At 41.1% G+C, this 25,199-nt stretch overlaps 1 protein-coding gene and 1 long non-coding RNA gene across 7 annotated transcripts in view; both read right to left on the bottom strand.

Annotated features, from left to right (window-relative positions):
- Npc1a (Niemann-Pick type C-1a) overlaps nt 1-25,199 on the bottom strand; it is a 205,208-nt gene that overhangs the window by 5,937 nt on the left and 174,072 nt on the right. For 3 of the 5 annotated variants that reach the window (XM_033380368.1, XM_033380367.1, XM_033380369.1), the window contains exon 11: nt 13,306-14,172. The exons of 1 other annotated variant lie outside the window; for it this stretch is intronic. In XM_033380368.1, coding sequence (XP_033236259.1) covers nt 13,306-14,172 — 867 coding nt within the window. Of the gene's footprint in view, nt 1-13,305; nt 14,173-25,199 lie in introns of those variants that run through there. One more of the 5 variants, XM_033380372.1, reaches the window with a different exon arrangement.
- On the bottom strand, nt 10,673-13,273 carry LOC26533040 (uncharacterized). Of its 2 annotated transcripts, XR_001453456.2 has the most exons (3): nt 12,593-13,266; nt 11,152-11,303; nt 10,673-11,086 (listed from the first exon to the last, which is right to left on the bottom strand). It is a non-coding gene; the product is annotated as an uncharacterized lncRNA (long non-coding RNA). The 2 variants fall into 2 exon arrangements; XR_001453457.2 differs by having other exon boundaries at nt 11,152-13,273.

Here is a 25,199-nt window from a genome sequence, read left to right as displayed (position 1 = left end):
CATAAAAGCGGGCCTGCTGCTCGCATTCTTGCTCTCACCCTCTTTGGATTGCCTATATTCTCCCTCTTTATGGACTATTCTTTTGTTGTCTCTGCATTAGTGAGTTTACTGCTCGTTCCATACACTTCGTTGGTTCGTCTGCTCTGAAATATTGCCGCTGCTGCTGATTGTCGGGCTCGCTCTGCTGTCTGCTCTCTCATTTCGCTTGCGCTCTCACTCTGTGCTTTTATTATTCGGCCATTATTAAAATGGCAGTGCAAAGAAATGCGAATTCGGTGGTGTAATTATTGGCGATTCATTCCTTAGCTGCTGGCTGTGTGACAATTTTGGCCACATAAAATGTGCTTGTGGTGGAAATTTTAGCCGGCTAAACGATCTGATCTCGAAACGTATGGGTATGTCTTGGTCATGTTTGGCTTGCCGGGAGATGGAGAACAAAATTCGCACTTTCATGAGACAGACTCGAGCTGGATTTCTGGATGTCCGAAAATAATTCGTGGCTCCCAACGAGAAATTTCTAGCCCAAGAATTGCAGTTTTTTGTGCTCAATCTCTTGAGCGAATCGCTTAGACGGAAAATTCCGCCTAATGATACCAATCCCTTGCAACCTTATCTGAATGGTACGCCTGCTTCTCACCTCCAGCCATCGCAACCATTTTTTACTCCGTGTGGTTATGCCTCGCCGTTAGCAGTAAATCCGCCGAGTACATGTACCGAGTACCGAGTAATGTACATGCTTCGAGCATCCAAGTTCCCATCAGCATCAATCCCATCCCTGCAGTTTCTGCTGCCGTCACTTCTGACGTGGTGAGTGCTCCTAGTGCGGGTGTGTTGGTTGCTGGGGATGTCCTGCCAATTCCTGCTCCACCCGTTGCTGCCAATGCTCCAGCCCCAGGGCCAAGATCTCTTTTAGGAGTGGCTCCACTATCACATTCTCGCTCTGGACTTCAACTTAGAGCACTGTCCCTCGGAAAGCAATATTTGTTAAACAACATCTTTCCTCTAAATTTAACGCTTCGCCTGATAATATAGTTGTGACTAAATTTACATTTAAACATAAGCGCAACAAATTATCCTTTGAAATTCTTCTCCCTGATTCTTTAGTATTTAAATCTCTTGAATAGTCAATGGCCTGAGCATACAATTATGCATAAGTTCCTTCACAAAGATTCGAACCCGAGTAACAGAATTACCGAGCCTGCTGCTCCAAAAAACTGATATACCATTTTTTTTTCACTATCAAAACGTTTGATGCCATCGCTTTTACCGAAACCTGACTTAGCTCTTCTATCATTGATCACAAAATTTGCATTGATAGTTACACTATTTATATAATGGACCGCCCATATTTCGCTGGTTGGGTTCTGATTGAAGTCAAATCTGATTTCTCATCTGAGCTATTCCCATTCAATAATATCCATGGAATTGAATTATTTGCAGTCAAAGTTCGTGTTAGTTCGGCATTTTTCTATTTAACCTGCTCCTACATTCCTCCCAGGTCTGATGGATGCATTGCGATGACGATAACCTGCTGTCTCCGGCTCTGATGCACTGGATTTACATCTCGGTGGCACGACCAACTCTGCTGTATGGAGTCTTAGTGTGGTGGCAAGCTATCAAGCGTTGGTCCAAGGAGTTTGACGGCCCGTACGTTATGAAACAACTGTATATCTCGTTAGTACGTCCGATATTGAAGTATTGTTCTTGTGAATGGAGCCCCCAGTATAAAGAGCAGCAGTTTATTATTGAATACGTGCAAAGGTAGAGACGGCCGCCAAGCTCGCTCGGAGCCCAGCACACATAGGCCGGTTTCGGAATACGTGCAAAAGAAATTTGTAAAATTTGCTCTTCGTAACTTAAACTGGGACTTGGGTAGAATCTTGCCACCCTACCGATCTAGACTAAATCTTCTTGACCTGCTGTCGTTGCACCATCGCAAAATATGTAATGGGGTAATGTTCGTGCACAAGCTCCTTCTTGGGATTGTTGACTCCCAAACTCTCTTGGGTCAGATTGACTTAGCCGTTCCATTTAGACCTACCCGTACTTTTAGGCTAATCCGCTTACCCATAAGTAGGTCTAATAATGCCGAACATGAACCTTTTATGGTTATATGCCATAATTTTAACTCCCTCTGTCATACCTTATCCCCTGAACTATCCCTTTAACTAATAGCATGCAATATTTATAATCACCTAAATTTAACTAACTTTTAACTTCAAACTTTTAACTTCTCTTCTTTCCTTCTTTTGTAACTAAGATCCATTATTAGCAGGTAATTGTTTATTTTATTAAATAAATAAATAAAATTCTTGGAAGAAATTCGTACATAATGGTATGCTCAGGGTCGAAGTCGGGGAGAAGAATTTTAAAGGAGACACTACGCTTATGTTTAAAACTAAACTAAGTTAGAATGAAGTCATCAGGGGTACTTTGAGATAGATTTTGGACGTTGATATTCAATGACTGCATCTTTCAAGTGGCGATGCAATTACTGCACCATCAAGTGGCCCGTGTTTCACCAGCAGGAGGCTGTTACGTGCGGATCCCAGGCAAAACGCAGCCCTCCTCCCGCCCAACCGACCGTATTAGCCGAACCAAAGGCGAAAATGCAGGAAAGATAGCTGGTAGACTAATATGCAAGGAAAATTAAAACTAAACTTTTTAAGAGAACTACAAATACAATTACTAATTACAAGACAGGTACGTGAGTATTAGTAATTTAATAAGAGTAAGGGAATTAATGGTGCTTATAATTTGGTTGAGAGAATTATAATCCGCGCATAAGACCCTAATCGGTTCACGCAAGGAATAATTCTATCTAAGTGGAAGGGACAACGATAGTTTCTTGTAAATTTAATAGGAATCGTGAAGTTTATGCGGCTCAACAGATCAGGGCTATCTACTTAAACCTTGATCGAGTTGTGCGAAAAAATCACACCAAACATTTTTCTACGATTAACTAAGGATGGAATGTTTATTAATAGCAATCTACTAGGGTAAAATGGCAATCTCAGGCTCGCATCCCAGTTAAGGGATGACGACTAAAGGTCGTCAAATTCCTTCCTCCTTTCTCTTTATAAACCCAAGGCCTTATTTACCATGGTAGAAATGTGTTCAGTAATATAACACGAAGATCATCCACCAGGATAATTCTCTCAAGAGAACCACTGCATAGGGTAGAGGGAGCCAAAAAGGAGCTACAACGATTAAATGTCATTACTGTGCGCTTCGAGACATGACTGACACCATGACACCATGACTGAAAGTTATTGAGATTGGAATCAAAGCGGGAATGAAATGATATGTCCCTGTACAGGACACAGAGTTTAACATCATCCGCATACATGAACACTCGAGAGTATTTTAATACCGAAGAAAAGTCATTCATAAAGGTGTGAAAAGTAAATGGCCTGTGGTACTCTTTCAGACCTGGAACATATGTAGGTGGCTGGAAATCGACCTCAGGAGGTTGCAGAGTCGAATGTTTTACTATAGTCGGTGTAAATAATATAACCTTAACATACTGTTTACATTACCTTAAAAACCTTTAATGATGAAAGAGGTAAACTCTAACAAATTCGTGGTGGTTGGTGGAGTTGGTTGGTGCTGAGTTGGAGATAGAAGTGACTTGCAGAAAATTTGCCGGTGCCGAGTTAGAAAGTTCTCAAACATTTAAGGAATACCGGATAACTTCGATATACCTCGATAGTTCTTTGAATCAGACTTGCTACCTTCAAGTTTAAGCGATTTCTTCCAGATCGGGGGGAATCATGAATAATCGATGAACAGGGTAAATAGTTTAAGCAAGGATACACACAGAACCTCGGGACAGTACTTGAGTACACAGCTGAGAATTCCGTCAGGACCCGGTGAAAAAAATGGCTTGCTTTCATTTAGCAAGGAACTGAAAATGCCGCTCGACCTCGGTAAAGCGTATGAGTACCAGAGTGAGAGTGCTGGAAAATCGGGAATTTTTAAAAAATTTGTCAAAGAGATCGCCGATTGCGTGATTAATTTTTGCTGTTTACGAAGCTGTAAAACTGTTTGGGGTCCTGAGAAAAACGTATTCTGCACCGAAATCGAGGTAAGAGAACCAACTTCTTGGAAGTTTTTAGTAAGTCTTGATTTTAAATTTTTTTAGACTGGATAAGTCTTTGGTAAACCAAGGGCGGTCCCAGATTCTATCGGACAAGAAAGCGGGACACAAGAATTTAAATAGCTGTCAAATGTATTGTACAAAATTTGTTTGCCCTTTATAAGATCAGTGCACAAGTGCAAGGCGGACCAACAAAAGTTCCTAATGTGATCCAATACAGTTGGTCCTCTATCGAAAATCGTTTACCGAACATCAAACAGGTCCTGGCAAATTAAATTGAAAGTCCACTGCAAACAGAACCCCTACTGCTCGTCAAGACGTACGGTGCTTTCTAAAATTTTTGTATCGAGCTGTGAGAACCTCGGAACTAAGAATGTCCGGCTTTAACCAGGTTTTGATGAACACAATACCGTGGGTAAAATGCTACTACAACAGAAGAAGTAAGTTTTTGAAATGGTTGGAAATAGAACGAAAAAATGAGGATGGCACATTTGGCTGATTTTAATTTGGAAGAGTTAGGGGTAAACTATTAGTCTTCTCAACTTTAAACTCTTTCACCACTAAATGCAAAAGGCAAAACAATTGTCAAATTGAGTTGGGGAAACGCTTATCTTAAATGAAGCTATCTCCTTGGCTTAAGAGAAGTTAAACTTCCCTACCTTTAAAACAGTGCTCGGCACGCAGATATTCAGATGTTGTTCAGTGAGCTTTTGTGCGGGTGAAACCGGTTTATTGCATTACACTGTGAAAAATTATTCGTTCTTTGCAATTATTTCGTGCCAAAACTTTCGTGTTAAATACAAATTTAAATTTTGTATTATAATGCCTTTCAATTAAAAATATATTACATTTACATGGAATAACAAAACATATTATGCAGTGCTAATCGCCATCCATATTTTCCATTTTCCAAAAAATGTTCTTCCCATTTTTCGTTAACAATTTTTTCTCCCAGTGTGGTATCAAAAAGTTGCGCAGTGTGTTGTTCACGCTCTACTAAAAAAGCCAGACAACAATAGCCGAAGCCGCATTGCCGAGGCCAAACGAAGACTTGCTGCTTTTTTCTACTGTTCGCGAGCGGCAACGCAGCTGTAGACACTTTTTCCTATGCACAATAAGTAGGGGCGTGCTTTAAATTGACGACTTTTATTTTGCTTTGCATAAAGGCAGTAACATCATTAGCGGTGAGGTCAGGGGCCAGTCGTGAGACAAAAACTTGCCGCTTTGATGGGATCCCCACTAGTGGTTTTGGGACCACAGGCCTGGTATCTGGAATGGCAGTATCCGGTGGTCTGGGACGTCTATTTACTGGTGGGATCGAAATGGATGTAATAGGTAATGAGTTTGCAGACTTGACGTACACGGACGCTACTGACTTTTCTGGCTGCATTTTCACCGAAATGATAAATTCGGCTACCAAATCTGCATCGCCAGCAGCTGTCGGTGCCCTGGAAGTGGGAAACAAAATCAACTGCTGCACACTTGGAGTGGTCGGGGTCAGTTTTTCGGAAACGAGCGGCTGAGCCACTTGCTAATCGGAGACTCCATGGCTAACAATCGATCGTATTGCTTTTCTAAACCAACGATCAGCTCCTTAAAGCCATTCCGCTTCTGCTTCATAAAAATATTATGTCTTTCTCAACCGCACGGCATGCCTCGCAACTGCAGTGCAAACCATTAAGTGCACTACGCTGTCATGCACGGCATGCCTCGCAACTGCAGTGCAAACCATTACGTGCACTACGATGTCGCATAGCCACAGGCACACTCGGCTTATCAAGGGTAATCTCATTTTTATAAGTTTATTTTGCAGCTTTTGCAGATCACAGAGAATTCCATTAAAATATTTTTTTGTGTTAGGCAGCTTTAAAATTTAGATGCCGCATCAATTAACCAGATAAAATCATTCAGCGAAATTAGTAAAATGAGAGTAAAGTACGTGAGACTGCGTGTGCACCCATACATTAAAATACGCTGGAACCACAACAGAAAACAGAAGAGAACTCTGAAAACGAAAAAAGCATGCAATCACATATTTTTGTGAGAATATATTCGGCCAAGCTCCGTTTTTCACTTTTACAAAAGTTTTCCGACTTACTTTTGAAATCCTATAAATTGCGGATTTTTATACAACAAAACGAACCTTAATTGCAAAAGGAAAAAAATATATATAACCTCATATATATAATATAAATATATAATAAATAATATAAATATATATAACCAAAGACTATACAATACCAAGATGTTGCAAGAGGAACAAATTCTTTGTCAATTTTTGTTTGACGCTTCATGGTACGGGCGCGCGGGGCTATTACGCTACCTTTCACCTCTTTTACGCTACCTTCGCCTCCGAAATGCTACTCGGCTTCGTCAATGCCTCGGTCAGCGTCGAGTCGGTGTGTCTCGAAAGAAAGAATACAAAAACAAAATAGGAATCGTCTGCGTGCCGAAACCGTAGGGCAGCGTGGTCGCTGATGTCTTTGGCGCGGCACAGTGGGGACTAAGCCGAAATAGTAAAAAAAATTGTATGAGTGCTTTAGATAAATTTAATGTACGCATCTAATAGAGAATTTTCCAATCGAATTTTCAAGATAGTTTTAGTTTAGGAGATATAAGCACTTAAAGTTTAACATTTTTTCAGTGTGCAAATATTTATTGAACTCATATTCACTAATTCAACTAATTTAGCAAGCTGAGACGGCCAAAGGTCCCACTGTGCCGCTCCAAAGACGGCGATCCGCGACCACCGCTTCGACGGTGCTGAGGCTCGAGAGTCCAGAATTGCCGAACAGACGAAACCGATGGGCAGCGGGGTCGCGGTAGAGACGAAGTACAGGCGAAAAGAGAATTGAAACCCCGCGCGCTCCCTCGTGCCTTTTGGGTTCTAATGTTAGGACCCGCCATAAAACAGCTTTTTGGTCGCTCATGCAACATCTTGGTATTGTATAGTCTTTGATATAACTTAATGATACGCTCACGTTCGTTCTCTTTCGTAGATCAAACCCGTTTTTTTTTTTTGCGCTCCGCATAGTTTCCCTTAATTTTGCATACACAGCCGGTGTTTTCATAAATAAACTTTAATTAACTTCCTAACCAGCCTACAATCTGGAAATATGTTCTATTCCGCGAGTGAATGCCATTTGATTTGGGTTTAAACATTATTTATTTAACTTCTTATTTTTCGGCGTCGGCTTGTCGTGTTTTGTTGTTGCCGTGAGTACGCATTACATTGCATTACAGCTCTCGTCTCTCGTTTATCACCTCAACATCAATAACTGTTCTTTCTCTCTCGCTCTCGTACCTTTCTGTTCAGTAGCTCTCTCTCTCTCTCGCTCTCATTAGCTGATGCTGCAACTGTTCTCCTCTCCTCCTATTAGTGTTTGTCTGGCACACTTGTTTGGTAGCCATTCGTTTTAAAATATTATTGGAATTTAATTTTGTTCAAATTTGTTGTTATGGAGTTTTCTGTGGTATGTGCCAAAAAATCCTGTCGGAAAGTGGTCACCCATGATCAGCCGAGTATCCCCTGCTGCCTCTGCGATAGCGTAGTGCACGTAAAATGCGCTGGGCTTACGGGCCTCGTGGGCGATGCCATATCGAAACGTAATGGCTTGCACTACAGTTGTGAGGCATGCCGTGCGGTTGAGACTGACATGGTCATATTTATGAGGCAGACGCGGAAGGGTTTTAAGGAGCTGACCGCATAACTAGGAGGAGGCCTAGGCCTCCCATAACTCTTACAAATCAAAACAGTGTGCCACCCTCAACCTCAACTTCCTCTTCCTCATCGTCCCGTCCTGTTTCCACCTTTTCAAAAAAACTAAGTTCTCTTTTAGTAACGTATCAGCATGTTGGAGGCTCACGTAGTGATCTCAGCATTCTTTTCCGGGATAGTGTTGCGTTTGTTTCCCACGTTATTGTGTTTACTGAAACCTGGTTAAGCCCGGACATTCTTAGTTCCGAGGTTTTGGCAGGTCGGTACACAACTTTTAGAAAGGACCGTTCGTCTGTACGTGCAGGAGGGGTTCTGATTGCAGTGGACTCTATCTTCACGTCGGAGCACTTCACAGTCCAGGTTCAACCGGAACTGGAATTCCTGTGTGTAAAACTTATTCTTCCCGCTTTCACTATATTCATTACTTGCTAGTATGTTCCATCATCTTCGGATATCTCTATTTATGAGCAGCATTTGTCCGCTTTAACTGCTGTCTCTTCATCGGTTTCAGATAAAGATCATATGATAGTGCTTGGTGACTTCAACTTGCCAAGAACAGTTTGGTCTTCGGTAAACGAGTCCAACTGTATTGGATCGGTCGAGTAGGCTACCTGAACGTGTCCGTTGCTTTCGTAAAGAGTCTACGAAGCTTAATAATCTAATTAGGGATTTTGATTGGTCCGCTTTGTACTTGTGCACTGATGTCATAAAAGGAACAAACATTTTTTACAATGCTCTTGGCACGTTTTGGATTCCTGTGTCATACTTTTTTGTCTGATTAGATCTGGAAAACCACCTTGGTTTACCAAAGAGTTATCCTGTCTAAAAAAATTAAAATCAAGACTTTATAAAAAATTTAAAGAAGTTGGTTCTCCTACTTCTCACTGTCGCTATGTAACAGCTCGGTCAAGCTTTTCAGTTTTTAATGCACAATGCTATAAGAACTACCTATCTCGATGCAGCATACGTTTTTCTCAGGACCCTAAACAGTTTTACTGTTTCGTAAACAGTAAGCGTAAAACGTCCGCACACCCATCCTCGCTATAATTTTGTAATACGTCGTCAAATAATGATCAGGCAATTGCCGATCTTTTTGCCCAATTTTTCAAAACCACCTATTCTGAGGAAATCTACTCTGGTCATCCGTACCCATACGGTTTACCGAGGTCGAACAGCATTTTCAGTCCATTGTTAAGTGAATGTTCTTTACTTCATGATCTTCGACTAGTTAAGCCGGTGTTTTCAACGGGTCCAGACGGGGTTCCAGGTTGTGTACTCAGGTACTGCACCGAGGCTCTGTGTGGACCATTATATCTCCAACTTAGCATGGATTTATAAAGCGGCGATCAACCACCACGAACTTGTAAGAGGTTACCTCTTTCATTATTAAAGGCTTTCAAAGTAACTTACAGACGGATGTTATTTACACCGACTTTAGTAAAGATCTGTAAACCATTCCCTTTTAGCGCATAAACTTGACCTTTTAGTGTTTTTGCACAACCTCCTGAGATGGATTTCTAGCTATCTTTGTTCCAGATCTCAAAGATTCCTATTCAAAAACTCCCTCTCTTTACCAGTAAAGGTTTCTTCGGGAGTACCACAGGGCAGCCATCTAGGCCCCTTACTCTTCACACTCTTTATTAATGACTTGCCTTCAGTATTAACATACTCTCGAGTACTTATGTATGCGGATGATGTTAAACTCTGTGTCCAGTACAAGGACATTTCATTTCATTCTCGTTTGCAATCCGATCTCAATAGCTTTCAGTCATGGTGTTGTGCAAACTTGTTACACCTTAATGCCTCGAAAGGCAAAGTTATGACATTTCATCGTTCTAGCCCTTTGTTGGCTCCCTACACCCTATTTGGTGGTTCTCTTGAGAGAATTACCCTGGTGGATGATCTGGGTGTTCTGTTAGACCCCAAGTTAAATTTTTCCGAACACATTTCTATCATGGTAAATAAGGCCATGGGCGTGCTTGGGTTTATAAAGATGTGGTCAAAGGAATTTGACGACCCCTATATGACAAAGACTCTCTATACCTCGTCTGATCTTAGAATATGGCTCTTAACGGGGGCCTTAACTGGGATGAAGGTGTGAGACTCCCATCTTACTCTAGTGGACTGCTATTAGTAAACCTCCCATCCTTAGTTAACCACAGAAAAATGCTTGGTGTGATTTTTATGCTCAACTTGATCAGGGGTGACATAGACAGCCGCATAAACTTCACGATTCCTATTAGAGTGACTAGAAATTTAATACCGTTGTTCCTTCCACTTTGTAGATCGGATTATTCCTTGCATGAGCCGTTTATTAAATTACTTAATCCTTACACACCTTTCTAGTAATTAGTAGTTGTAGAGCTATTTTAATTTTTTTGTTTATTTTGAATGCAAAGTTCTCTTAGTAATTTTAGTGCTAATTTTCCTCGAATTTTAGTCTATCAGCTATCTTTCCTGCATGCTCGCGTAACAGCCTTCTGCTGGTTTCGGACGGGCCACTTGACGGTGCAGTAATTGCATCGCCTCTTGTAAGATGCAGTTATTGCATGTCAACGTCCAAGCATTAACATAAACTTGACACCTATATCGAGGTAATTTAGCTAGTGTTTTCTTTATAAATAATTTTATTTTAACCCAACCTCAAATTTTGGCTCGGGAAAAATTGGCCAGGACAACAAAAATGTTCGTTTTGATGCAAAAACAGCTGATGATTTGGTTGGCATGAAATAAATTTTTGCGCATAACAGGACCAATTTCCATGTAACAGCTCTAAATGTGCTTGTAGAATGCGCTTAACAGAGCATTTGGGTAAGCACAGCTGTTTCCCGCCCCATTTAATTCGGACTTAAAAATGTAAGTGCAGAAAATTAATTTTGTATTCTAAAATTACCGAAATGACTTCACAAATCTGAAATCTTGATCATTGGCAATTTAATTTTCAATTTGCATGCTGTTACTCACAGCTCGTCAGACATGTTAGATACGCAAATGTTGCATCTAAGATGTCTAGGTCTTCTTAGATCACGTCATTTCTGCAGTCGTTTTGCAAGCAAAAATAAAAGACATTTTAATCACGCTGTATTTTTACAAAAGCAGCTAGGTCAGCTGTTTTTGTTTGCCAGAAACGATGAAAAATGAAACATATCGAGCACCTTAAAACGAAAACGAAACGTTTTGGCTGAAAACAGCAGTACGACCATAAAACAAGGGTGAATTCTAATCGTTTCCACAGGAATATAATTCTTGATTTGACTATTTTCGCTCGTCTGAAAATTATTACAAATTATACTTTTTAGAACGCTAACAGTGAATTGAAAAAGAGCAATCTTACCTAATTTTTTTAAAAACCATTCTTATTGTTGCGCGTGAGTTCCGAGAATTGTCCGAACAATAAAGCCTCCTCAGATCGGGATTTTTCGGGGGATTTGGCAAACCACTAGAGTAAAAAAGTCTAGAGTTTTCTGTGGCAACCCGGTTTATAACCTTTGATAAAGTTATTGTTAGATTAAATAACAAATAAATAAAAGCCACTCAGAAAATTTAAATCGAAGTCTGCGGTATTCGAGGTCAGAACAGTGGGTGAAGAAGTGGGAACTGAAACCTCTTCTTCCTCGGCCCGACAACTTCATCAGAGTCTGCTGAGTCGGTATAACATTGCCAATAGTTTCTTTGTTCAGTTTCCACTATCGCATATTTATGTATATCTCTAATATTTCATACGTGAGAAATGAGTTTCGTGCCTGCCTTGCTAGTTCGTCTGCGGGACAACTCTTATCAATGTAACTGTGTCCGAGCACCCATATTAGGCAAAGACCGAACTTGTCTGTGATCTTGGTTAGAGATGTTTACTTAATCGCTACTTGAGCCTATATAGAGGTAGGTTCGAAGACAATGGGAATGGATTATCTGATTGCTACAACATCTGCTTGAAACACACTCAAGTACTCCGATCTCAAGGTCTAGTAGATAAGATCATTTATTATTATTATACTGTATTTTCAATTTGTAAGGGCGGTAAGCGCAAAGAACAAAAAAAATTATATGCAGATAAAACTGAAGTACCAAAGTATTTTTTTAATTTATTTGAGATTTCTTAATGAATCTTTTGAAACTAGACTTTAAGGCTTAAAACCAACCATTCGATTTCTTAAATTTTTAATTGTATCAGTCGGATAATCCGAAACATATATATATATAGGTATTTAGAAAATTGGTTAGCACGAAAGGTTACCACTTTAGTAACTAAGCCAACTTTTTTCTAGTTGATTAGGGGCTTTAAAAATGTTTAATGAATTTGGTTTTATAAGAGCTACTACCTCTTTCTTTTCACATAGCATAATTATATGACATCTGGTTGTAATTAACTTTGCAATTCCGAAAAGCTGACATTTGAACTGCATAGTTTGGAACTTCAGCTTATAGTCTGTGAAACATTAAGCTTTCAAATGCAAAATTTAAAATTTTAAGCGATATTTTTTTGGAAATTTTTAAGAAAAGCCAAACAAAATGGGTTTAATTTTTATATAAGCGAACTCGCCACATTGTGTATGCACGGATAAGAAATGAGAAACAAAACAAAGCAAACCTTTTATATACGTTTAATTTTCGAAAACTTATAGGTATAAAATTTGTTTGGTTGTCCAACACGGAAACACGCAATATTCCGTTCCACCTTGCAGTCCGAAACGATGTTTTACGGCACGTGTTACGCACGTGACTACCGCTACCGTTTGCGAGTAAACTCGTAAACTTTAATGCACCACAATACTCACAAGCAACGTCCATATAATTAATGCGTAGATTCTGCACCTTATCCGTACATCCAAATTTTTTAAACCGATACCTTTAACGCATATAATCGTGCAACACTATATATACGCTTCAAGCCAAACCGAATATTTCCGATAAATGTTGGGCTTTTAAAATGTTAAATGAATTTTGGTTATAGGTGTGGGTTGTTTAAATTTGTAAGCTGGTTTTCTAACTTTTTGTTCAGATGTTTTGTGGTATTCAAATAACCTAAGTACAATCAAGTAATTAAGTACCTATACAGCCTCTTGTATATAGCATCTGGCTATATAAAAAGATAAGGCACAACCACAAAACAAAATTTTAATTTTAACAATGTAAAAAAAAAACACCATCTAAAAAACTTTAATTCATTAAACATTTTAAAGCTCAAAATCCATCAGATTTCGGTTTGGTTCGAAGATTAAACACAAAGTTCAACGCACCTGTACAAATAAAATATAAAAGCACAAGAAATTCCTAAGTTTCTTAAGTCAAAGTTAAAAAAAAAAATACCGCAATCTAAATAGTTAAAAAAACATTTTTTGGAAAAAATTACTAAAGCATTAAAAATGTTTAAAACTTTTAAACTATCAGAAAAGTTTTTTGGTTCCTTGAGTAAATAAAAAGTTAGACTTTGTTGCCTAGTTTAATATGGAAATAACATATTTCGAAATTGCTTAGACAAAGAACTTACCGATATAGCTCAATAAAACCGGTAAGAAGATAAGACCATGAGCTGCTCCAATTACAACAATTCCAAAATACATACGAAAATAGAAAACTTGAAAGATTTGACTTTTAGCAAACGCCAGCACTAAAATGCCTGCAAACTTGGTCAGAGTTATACCAGAAAAAATTGAACTACCCATTTTCGTTAAACTATCAGAAGCTCGACTTATTTGAGTTGTATCTTTGGAAAGAGAAAAACTGTGCACTAAATGCGAACAAAATTCTACTGATATTCCAACTGCCATAACAAGATTAACTAATGATACAGCATTCAGAGATATTTTCCAATAATACATTAAGCCTCCTAGATCAATGACAATCATGGTTATCGTGATAACAACCACCAAAGCGGAATGTATGTCAAAACCCATTAATATGAATGTAACTATAAAAATAGATAGAACAGAAATTCCCATGCTTTTCAGTGTATCAGCCCACATTGTTAAATATTGTTCATAAAAAACATAAAATACTGAGTACGGAAAAACTTCGACATTTAGAGCTGATTCGATAGGTACACCAAAGGATATTAATCTGCCTTGCAACATTTGTGTTATATTTTTCGAAATCTTTCTAGCTGACTGTAATGCTAAGAAATAGTCTTCGGAGCTTTTAAGTATGGTATGGTAAGCCATAAAATAGGAGGCATCAACTTGTAGCTTTTTATGATCAATCGAATATCTAATAGCTCCGTTATATGCAGCATGACCAGCTTTGGCACATGAGTCGTCCGGATTATCCTTTAAAAAAAATGGCAAGTACTCTCCAAAATCATGTTCGTCTGGCCGTTGAAGAGAATTTTTCCTTATTTCGCAAGGTGTACACGAAGTATCTGAAATTAAAAAGTTATTTTGAATTAAATACCAAATAATTTTCTTATCAATGTTGTGTAAAATTTAAATATATAACTAATTGATATCTGTAAAACGATTTTTTTTAGGTTCTTACCTTACTTGCATTACATTACATTATTTACATTAAAAGGAACGATACTCCGGTTACATATGCATAATATAGCCCTGCATGAATCCGCAGAATCACAGCTATATTCATTCCCCTTTAATGCGTTCGAACATTATCATATCATTATCCTGCCCTCAGTCAGATTCGAGTCAAATTCGAATCCCCCCGAATTCATGAAAACCGAATCCGATCACTGCGGATTAATATCAGCACGTTTCGAAATGAAATGAAATGACTCAAAACTACGGTAATAGCCTCTTGTAAATGCGTGGACACGTTGTAACGATTTTACGCAGAATATTTTCATTTTTTGTATCGAAATATAGGAAAAAATTAAAATCGGTTGAGGTTAGAATCCAAAGTGGAGAGGCGAAACGGATGTTTCAGCCTCCATAATTTCTGCTGCTGCTGGGAAAAAGGAGAAAGTAAGGACGTGTAATCTATAAAGAAGTCTTCATTTTCTTTAGTCTTCGAGCTTGACGAAAAGAAATCAGATGCAACAAACTTCAAATTTTAGAATCGGAAGCAAAATGGAGTGTTTATTCAAATTGTTGGAAGATGCATCTGCCTGTATTCATTCATTTTTTATTTTCTTATTTATTTTTTCTTAGAAGAGTCTGGCAGCACTGGATGGCTGACAACAGCAGGATCAGCATCAGCAGAGAACTTGGCCGAGCGAAAGGTTGAGTCAGCGGATGTATTGCCAACACCGCAAACCGGGACAGAGCATATATCCTCTGGATGATATATGTCGTTCTCTTTCGTTGTGATCAGACGTGTTTTAGTTTTGCGCTTCGTATGTTTTCCTTTTGTTTTGAATAAACAGCCGGTGTTTTCCTAACTAAATTCTAATTATACTTCCTAACCAGACAACGATCTGGAAACCTATTCTATTACGCGAGTGCATGCCTTTTGATTTGTGCTAAAACATTATTTAACTTTTTATTTTTCGGCGTCGACTTGTGTTTGTGTTGTTGCAGTCCGCTCTCGTCTGGTAGCTTTTGTTGTTTTATCTCTCTCTCGCTATCACCTTAACTTCAATAACTGTTCTTTCTCTCTCGCTCTTTAAACTTTCTGAGCAATAGCGCTCTCTGTTTAGTAGCTCTCGCTATAACCGCTCTCCACTCTGCTCTCTTTTTTTTACCAAATCCGCTTTGAGCGTTGTCTGGCACATTGGACTGATACCAATTTGTTTTGCAAATAATTGTAAATTGTACTTGTGTCATTGGACTGATACCAGTTTGTTTTGCAAGTAATTGTAAATAAATAAATAAAGTTCCAACCGTCACTCAGCCGCGCGCCGCCGAAAAACTGGCTCCGACCACTCCAAGTGTGCAGCAGTTGATCTCGTTTGCCACTCCAAAGGCAACGACAGCTTCTGGCAATGCAGATTCGGTAGCCGAATTCATCGCCTCGGAGAATGTGCAGCCAAGTACGTCTGCAGCGTCCGTGTCCGTGGTGTCCGCAAGTTCGCTAGTTGTCCCGTCCATCCCGATCCCACCAGTAAATAGACGTTCCGGACCTCCGGATATTGCCACAACAGGTACTAGACCTGTGGTGACTAAACCACTGGTGGGAGTCCCACCAAAACGACAAGTTTTTGTTTCACGGCTGGCCCCTGACCTCACATCTAATGATGTAACTGCTTTCATTCAAAGCAAAATAAAAGCCGTGGGTTTAAAGGTGGAGAAATTTAACTTCTCTTATGCCAGGGAGATAGCGTCGTTTAAGATAAGCATCTCCCCAACTCAATTTGACACCATATGCTCCACCAAATTTTGGCCGAAGCATTTGGTGGTGAAAGAGTTTAAGGCTAAGAAGAAGAATAGGCCCCCCATATCGCTTCCAAATCTTTCCAGTGTGCCACCCTCAACCTCAACTTCCTCTTCCTCAACTTCCCGTCTTGCTTCCACCTTTCCAAAAAACTAACTTCTCTTTTAGTAACCTATCAGAATGTAAGAGGCTTGCGTAGTAAGCTCAGCATTCTTTTCCGGGATAGTGTTGCATTTGCTTCCCACGTTATTGTGTTTACTGAAACCTGGTTAAAGCCGGACATTCTTAGTTCCGAGGTTTTGGCAGGTCGGTACACAACTTTTAGAAAGGACCGTTCGTCTCGACGTGCAGGAGGGGTTCTAATTGCAGTGGACTCTTACTTCACGTCAGAACACTTCACAGTCCAAGTTCAACAGGAACTGGAATTCCTGTGTGTAAAACTGATTCTTCCCGCTTTCGCTATATTCATTACTTGCTCGTATATCCCACCTTCTTCGGATATTTCAATTTATGAGCAGCACTTGTCCGCTTTAACCGCTGTTTCTTCCTCGCTATCTGATAAAGATCGTATGATAGTTCTTGGTGACTTCAACTTGCCAGAAACTGTTTGGTCTTCGGTAAACGAGTCTAGTATCCTAGTGCCCATGTCACGACATGACTTTGTTGACGGCTTGCTTGACCTGTCCCTGTCTCAAGTCAATCATGTGAAAAATTCCTTGGGTCGATTGCTTGATCTATGCTTTGTATCGGATCCGACCATAGTGTTGTTAACCCTACTTTCGAGGTGTCGCTAGATATAGGACCAACTGTATTGGATCGGTCGAGTAGACTACCTGAACATGTCCGCTGCTTTTCTAAAGCCGAGTTTGCGAAGCTTAATAACCTAATTAAGGATTTTGATTGGTCCGCTTTGTACTTGTGCACTGATGTCACAAAAGGCACAAACATTTTTTACAATGCTCTTGGCACATTTTTTGATTCTTGTGTCCCGCTTTCTTGTCCGATTAGATCTGGCAAACCCCCTTGGTTTACCAAAGAGTTATCCAGTCTGAAAAACTTAAAATCAAGACTTTATAAAAAATTTCAAGAAGTGGGCTCTCCTAAACTAAACTATTCACCCTGTCCATAGATTCCTCTTGCTTCCCCCAATCTGGAAGGAATCGTTTATAATTCCTCTCCATAAAAAAGGTAGCAAGTCTGATGCAAAAAATTATAGAGGTATAGCAAAGTTATCCGCTATTCCCAAATTGTTTGAGAAGGTTGTAACTCCGCACTTGCAACATCTCTGCACGTCACTTATATCTCCAACTCAGCATGGATTTATAAGGCGGCGATCAACCACCACGAACTTGTTTGAGTTTACCTCTTTCATTATTAAAGGCTTTCAAGGTAACTTACAGACGGATGTTATTTACACCGACTTTAGTAAAGCATTCGACTCTGTAAACCATTCCCTTTTAGCACATAAACTTGACCTTTTAGGGTTTCCGCCCAACCTCCTGAGATGGATTTCTAGCTATCTTTGTTCTAGGTCTCAAAGAGTCCTCTTCAAAAACTCCCTCTCTTTACCAGTAAAGGTTTCTTCGGGAGTACCACAGGGCAGCCATCTAGTCCCCTTACTCTTCACACTCTTTATTAATGACTTGCCTTCAGTATTAACATACTCTCGAGTACTTATGTATGCGGATGATGTTAAACTCTGTGTCCAGTACAAGGACATTTCATTTCATTCTCGCTTGCATTCCGATCTCAATAGCTTTCAGTCATGGTGTTGTGTAAACTTGTTACACCTTAATGCCTCGAAATGCAAAGTTATGACATTTCATCGTTCTAGCCCTTTGTTGGCTCCCTACAGCCTATTTGGTGGTTCTCTTGAGAGAATTACCCTGGTGGATGATCTGGGTGTTATGTTAGACCCCAAGTTAAAGTTTTCCGAACACATTTCTACCATGGTAAATAAGGCCAGGGCGTGCTTGGGTTTATAAAGAGGTGGTCAAAGGAATTTGACGACCCCTATATAACAAAGACTCTCTATACCTCGCTTCTTCGTCCGATCTTAGAATACGGCTCCTGTGTATGGTGCCCTCAGTACAAAGTACACCAGGACCGTATAGAATTAGTACAGAAAAACTTTTTACTCTTTTCTCTGCGCGGCCTTAACTGGGATGCGGGTGTGAGACTCCCATCTTACTCTAGTAGACTACTATTAGTAAACCTCCCATCCTTAGTTAAACGTAGAAAAATGCTTGGTGTGATATTTATGCACAACTTGATCAGGGGTGACATAGACAGCCCTGATCTGATGAGCCGCATAAACTTCACGATTCCTATTAGACTGACTAGAAATTTTATACCGTTGTTCCCTCCACTTTGTAGATCGAATTATTCCTTGCATGAACCGTTTAGGGTCTTATGCTCGGATTATAATTCCCTCTACCATATTATATCCAACACTAATTCTCTTCCTCTTATTAAATTATTAATCCTTACACACCTTTCTATTAATTAGCAACTGTAGTGGTATTTGTATTTTGATTGCATGCTTAGTTTCTTTCCTCGAATGTTAGTCTAATATCTATCTTTCTTGCATGTTTATCGTAGAGAGATAGATCGGGGCTATAGTGAACGTCGCTCGTCGTGTATACGAAATGGCGTGCGTGGACTCGGGGTGGGGTAGTGTCGGTGCCTCGGCTAGTTGGAGTGAACTTACGCAATCGGGTGTTACTTTGATAATTTGACACTTTATTATAATTCTTAGCACTTTAAATGAACTTAGTTTAATTGGTCGCTGGTGTGTCTTGTAGGTTCCGGGTACAACGTCTGTACTCCGAACCAGGTCTCTGCGCAAGCTTTTTGTACAACGTCTGTACTCTGAGCCGGGTTTCTGCGTAAGCTTTGGTACAACGTCTGTACTTGGTTCTCGTCGTCATCTTTTTATAGGCCCGTATTGCTGGGTCTGCGGGTTTGAAAGTACACTTCCGCGTCGGGGTGCACTTTGCCGTTCTTGGTGATCGTCGCAGACTTTCGCCGTGTCATCTTTGTGCAGTTGATGAACCCGGAAGACCGCACTTGGCCGATGGCTTGACCTGGAATGGGGAAAGTCTTCGCGTGACCTGCTGTCTTTGGTCAGCGTTATGGAGTTGGCGCGTGTTGATCGGTGGTTGCATGTGGAGAGGGGGTGTTGGTTGCGGGGTGTGGTGCGATACGCTCATTATAAGTCGGGGGACGGATTGTATCGAACCCTTTTAGGTTCGTTACACGTGTTTGTGGAATTACACTCCTTTACCTGATGAGATCAGCTTAGATAATTGAATCTCAACATCCAGAGCATTGAATTGAGTGCACGCATGAAGACTGTGTTGCTCGTGACAATATACACAATAACGAATAGGTGTGTTTGGCACGTCAACATGATGAGAAACTGCACGACGTTTATTCAGCACCATGTGTGTATCATGTATTAGCTTTGGATCTTGACAAGACTCAGGCGTATTTAGAACGTCAACATGATGAGAAACTGCACGAGGTTTATTCAGGCGACTTATCTCTGCTGACGAAATACGACTCTCCGCTGGCGGAAAACTTATTTCCGGTGGCGGGAATTCTATATCCGCTTGCGGAAACCTTTTCTCCGCTGAAAGACATCTTATCTCCGCTGGCAGACAATTTATCTCTGCTGACAAAATACGTCTTTCCGCTGGCGGAAAACTTATCTCCGGTGGCGGGAAATTTATATCCGCAGCCGGAAAACGTTTCTCCGCTGATAGACATCTTATCTCCGCTGGCAGACAATTTATCTCCGCTGACGAAAAAAGATTTTTCCGCTGGCAGAAAACTTATCTCCAGAGAGGGAAATTTATATCCCCTGCCGGACAACTTATCTACGCTGACGAAATACTTGTTTCCGGTGGCGGGAAACGTATATCCGCTGGCGGCAATTTATTTCCGCTGACGAACTACGTTTCTCCACTGACAAGCTTCGTTTCTCCGCTGACGAACTGCGTTTCTCCGATGGCAGAAAACTTAGCTCCGGGGTCGGGAAATTTGTCGCTGGCCCAAGCTTCCTTGCATTCAGGTTCTAGCTTTGAGAGCGAGATATGGACCAGCCACATATCGCGGCTGTCGCATTTCAGCGCATGTAGACTTGAATCTTGAATCTTGGCACTTGGAAACTCTACTCTTCTTGTCGACTGAGCCTAAGAACAAGTCACTAAACTGACACTAATCCTCGTATCTACCCGAAAACGTCGGAATGCCAATATATTTGCAATGCAGCTCGACAAGTCCCGAATCTTCTCCAGAAGTACAGTTTGTCCCTCAAGTAGCAGTAGATGTAAGTTGTCGTGCTCATTATCGTGACTGCTCCGGTAACGTATGGCTTCAGTGAAAAGACTATGCGAGCTAAAGAACTTTTTCTCATATTCGGGGATATCCAAATCCGGATCCACGTATGCATCTTCATCATTATATTGGACCATATTACAACCGGTCGGTCCAACATGTGCTCTAATGTTTGCACAGAAGCACATTAATGTAGAAACTCTTGAGCCTTCGTAGCTATGCGAGTTATTTGAGATTTTCAGGCACCACGTTGCTGAAGTATACTGCACGGGGGCCTTCATGACGAACAGCGGTCAACGATATCACTCAATAGATAAAATAAAATCAGACGCGGAGATCCGGCCCGAAGCACCAAAATTTGCTAAGGTAATGAATTAGTGGAATGCAGTCCACAGTCCAGTATAACTGTTAATAGTTTTTATTCAATAAATTTACAGGTTTATAGGTTATATGAATAGCGGGGGTTTTTTTGCAGCGGTACAGCGATATGCAGGCAGTTGGTTGTGACTTAAAAGGGAAGAAAGTCAAAGGGAATTAAAAGATCATGCGATGCGACGGTCCAGTTCAAAGCGGTACGCATCGTTGTATGCGTGTGCAGCTGCGGGCTTTAGCTATACGTGTGATAACATTACAGCTATGATTTGGACATGAGCAATAACAACACAGCTATGCGCGTAAAAATATTTACCTAAGCGGTGCAATACACTCATGAGCGTATGAATAGGGCAGTTGTAGTATACATGAACATTGAACTACAATCACTATATTTGACTTCTGCTATTTTTGGGGAGAGTACCTAAGTCTAGTAATAGCATTGAAAAGCTGGCTATGATAATTTTCGCAGGTGATTTTCGGGGCTTTTAAGATTTCGGTTGTCCGAAATTTAATGGGCTCTGAAGGTACTTGTAAAGTTTCACATAATGACGATGCGAGCACAAATGCGTCAGTGTGTTAGTGGCAGGTTTAAGCTAAACACATTTAGCAAATTAGCTGCAAACGTACTTTATATATCTTCATCACTGCGGAACCAGTTTTGTGGTTGGTGACAGTTTCTCTATGTAGCGACGTTGGGCGTCTTCTTCTTTTCTATTTAGAGCATTGGTGAAATTGCCTGTACCATCTTTTAGCAGTTGCTTTGAAGATAGCGATCTGTACGACTTTCGCAATCGTCGCTTTTTATATAAGTACCTTTCATATAAGTGTAATTTTTCAATACTTGGCGGTATAAAATGTGTTTTTGTTTCTTGGTGCGATTCTACTATGTTGCTGGTTTGGATGTATGGGCTGATGCGCAGGAGGAGGACTTTTTTAAAAAGCTTTGAAAGACAAGTAAGCAGGCTCATCACTGGTTATGAATTAGTGGACTGTATAATCTTTTAATATATTGAGCTTATTTATTTTCATATATTGGTTATTTAATATGGGTGATTATTATTATTAATAATCACTGATTATGTTACACATGTATATGAATAGCGGGGGGTGTCTATGATGAGGCGGTATAAACTATGCGTGCGGTTGGGTTCATCTAGAGATTTCGACTAACTTCCACTACACAAAAGAAGTCGAGCCAAAAGAGAATTGAAAGATCAGGCGATGCGACGGTCCAATGCAAAACGGTACACATCGTTGTATGCGTGTGCAGCTGCGGGCTTTGGCTATACGTGTGATAACATTACAGCTATGTTTTGGACACGAGCAATAACAACACAGCTATGCGCGTAAAAATAATTACCTAAGCGGTGCAATACACTCATGTCCGTATGAATAGGGCAGTTGTAGTATACATGAACTTTGAACTACAAAACTACGAGGCTCATTTCTCAACATACCGCCCCCCCTAAACGACTGTAATAGATCTCTTCTAAGCACCTCGGGCTGTTTTGACGGCTCGAACCCTCTCGTCTTGGCCAGGATGAATTTCGGTGATTCGCCCAAGCAGCCACTTGCTATGCGGTTGATTCGGCTCCTTCAGTACCACGAGAGTGTCCACGGTTATGTCGTTGGATTCCTGCTACCATTTCGTGCGAGGTTGCAAGGAAGTAAGGTATTCCAGACTCCAACGTTTCCAGAATTCTTGAACCTTGGCTTGCAGTTGTCTCCAACGCTGCAGTCTATTAATGTTGACGTCTAACAAGGACGGCTCCGGCACCGACATGTGAGGTTGACCTGTAAGAAAATGAGCGGGGGTAAGGGGATCCAAGCTGTGATCGCTGGGCGCGCACAGTGGGCGAGAGTTGACTAAACCTTCGCTTTGAGATACAGCTATCCGTTGCATTTCCGTTAGTTCCTTTCTGGCTCCATGGAATGTTGTGCCAAAGATGGCAAACCAAGCTTTGCCAAACTTCGACCTGCTGATGTCTTGATGTTAACTGGGCCAGCGTAATCCAATCCAGAATATAGAAAGCAGCGGGTGGGCTGAACGCGAAAGGCGGGAAGATCAGCCATGAGTTGTGTGTTCGTTCCTTTGCGCTGGAGGAAACAGTTGAATACAATTTTGCCTACTATGTTACAGGCTCCAAGGATCCAATACTTCTGTCTTAGCGTGTGGAACATAAATTCGACTCCAGCGTGTAAGGATGTGACGTGCTGGTGTCTAGCTAATAAAACAGCGACTGGTTATTTCTTTGGAAGAAGTATGGGATGTTTTGCATCATAGGTTGCCATCGAATTTCCAATTCGTCCTCCTACGCGCAGAATTCCTTGGTCGTCAACAAATGGAGTGTAGTGAATCAACTTGGATTTTTGAGAAAGGGCTTGTCCAGTGCTCAGCTGTTTGTACTCCACTTGGAAGAACTCCATCGGGACATGTTTGATTACCCTAGAGCGGGCATATTCAAGTTCCCATGACGATAAAAACGATGTCAGGCGGTCCTTGCAACGAAGTCGATGTACAAAACAAAAGCAATAGCTAATTGTCCGCAAGAGATGTGACCAGGAGGAAGCTTTGTTGATCATACAATTAAGATCATTTCCTTCATCGGAAATGTGTAGATTAACTTGGGGCTTGACCTTTACTTCCATCCGCTTAGCGTCCTCAGTAGACAGTGCGAACTTTGTGTTAGCAGGTGGCCAAGTGCGATGTGATTGGGAAAGCCACGGTGGTCCATTCCACCACAGTTGATGTTCTACCAGATCCTTTAGTAGAAGTCCGCGTGATGCACGGCATTGTCCTCAGTGCGAATGTGTTGCCAGCAGCTACGTGGGCAAGCTTCCAGAATCCCAGCAGCGATTGCCAACCTAAGTGTTCCAGGTCCGTGGGGGTGATGAGAGCCAATGCAGTCCAATTTCTGAGTCAGACCAACACGATATACTGGAAATAGCAAGAGTTAGAGCTTGCGGCAATGTGGGCCCCATCGGCGGAGCACAATCCTTTCTCTGATGTTGGACGATGTACACGCCATCGTTTCTGCGGGTGTGCGTATGAACGAAGTATTTCTCAGTGTGCTCACTAGCATCGATGGTAGCGTTACTTGGTTTAACTTGTTCCTTATCCATGATCGTTCGAACTAAAGAGTCCAGATCCTCGTGAGCTTGATGTGCTAGTGCGTGGGTGTAAGCATCACTACTGAAATGGTAGCTGCCTGGAATGACCCTACCAAAATTAGTATGAAGTGCAATAGCATATTCTAAGCCAAACTCTTCTCGTTGTCCAGTTTAAATGTTCCAAAGCTGATCAGCTCCTAAAATCACGTAGATTTCGCCTGGTTTACCAAATTTAGGGTCCGCTAAGAGTAGATCACGAATCCTTTTCCACATCGGTGTGTTCGACTCGATCCGCTAGGCTGGAATCGAGGAGGTTAAAGTGTTCATAATCAGACCTGTGACCACCACTGAGGCTGAGCTTGTGCGGGCAACGTGAATGTGGCGCGACCTCCCTGTAACCCCAGCAGGGTTTTGCGCCTAGACCAACCACTGGTATATGAGCATGCGTGCGCGGCAATCTGATTCGTTGAATAAATGATTCGGCGACCATCGTTATAGTTGAACCAGTATCCAGCAGTATCCTGCAGGTTGTCTCGTTGCCCCTGGAGTCGACTATAGTGGCCAAAATCGTTGGCAATATAGCGTGACCATTGGCACCGAATTCCCTCTCCAATGTATGGTGGCTGACCACGGCAGGATCAGCATCCGCAGCGAACTTGGACGAGCGGAAGGTTGAGTCAGCGGATGTATTGACAGCAGCGGAAACCGGGACAGAGCGTATATCCTCAGGATGGACAAGAGTGTGGTTCCTCAACTTACACAGACGGCACATGTTTATGGAATTACACCTATTTAATTGATGAGATCGGCTTAGACAATTGAAGCACAAATTATTATCCATTGCGAACGTGCGGCGATCCACAACATCAAGAGCCTTGAATTGAGTACACGCATAAATAATGTGTTGCCCGTGACAATATACACAATCGCGAACATGCGTCTTTGGCTATACATACATAAAAAGTCCCAATCCATTATGGATATTTCCAATGGATCGCGCTACCCAAGTTCAGCGGAGACTATACATTCCATGTTCACAGCTGTTATTGATAGTGAAGCTGAGCTGACTTCTATCGAGAAGTTACAGCATTTGCTGGTGCCATCTCACATCTTCGCGTGTTGTAAACGCTGGCTACTAAGGAGGTAATATTTGATTGCATCATCGTCCACGCACTCTGGAAGAATTTGGACAGGCAGAGATGTCGTACCCTTGAAGGAATTCATCACTCCATGCAATGGCAAGATGGTCAGGTTGGAAAGTCGAGGAAAACCGTGAGTACGCATCATCGAAAATCG

The sequence above is a fragment of the Drosophila pseudoobscura genome, chromosome 4 (genome assembly GCF_009870125.1).
Source record: "Drosophila pseudoobscura strain MV-25-SWS-2005 chromosome 4, UCI_Dpse_MV25, whole genome shotgun sequence".
NCBI classification, from domain to species: domain Eukaryota; kingdom Metazoa; phylum Arthropoda; class Insecta; order Diptera; family Drosophilidae; genus Drosophila; species Drosophila pseudoobscura.
Note: the sequence above shows the minus strand (reverse complement) of the source record. Positions and strands in the feature narration are given on the sequence as shown.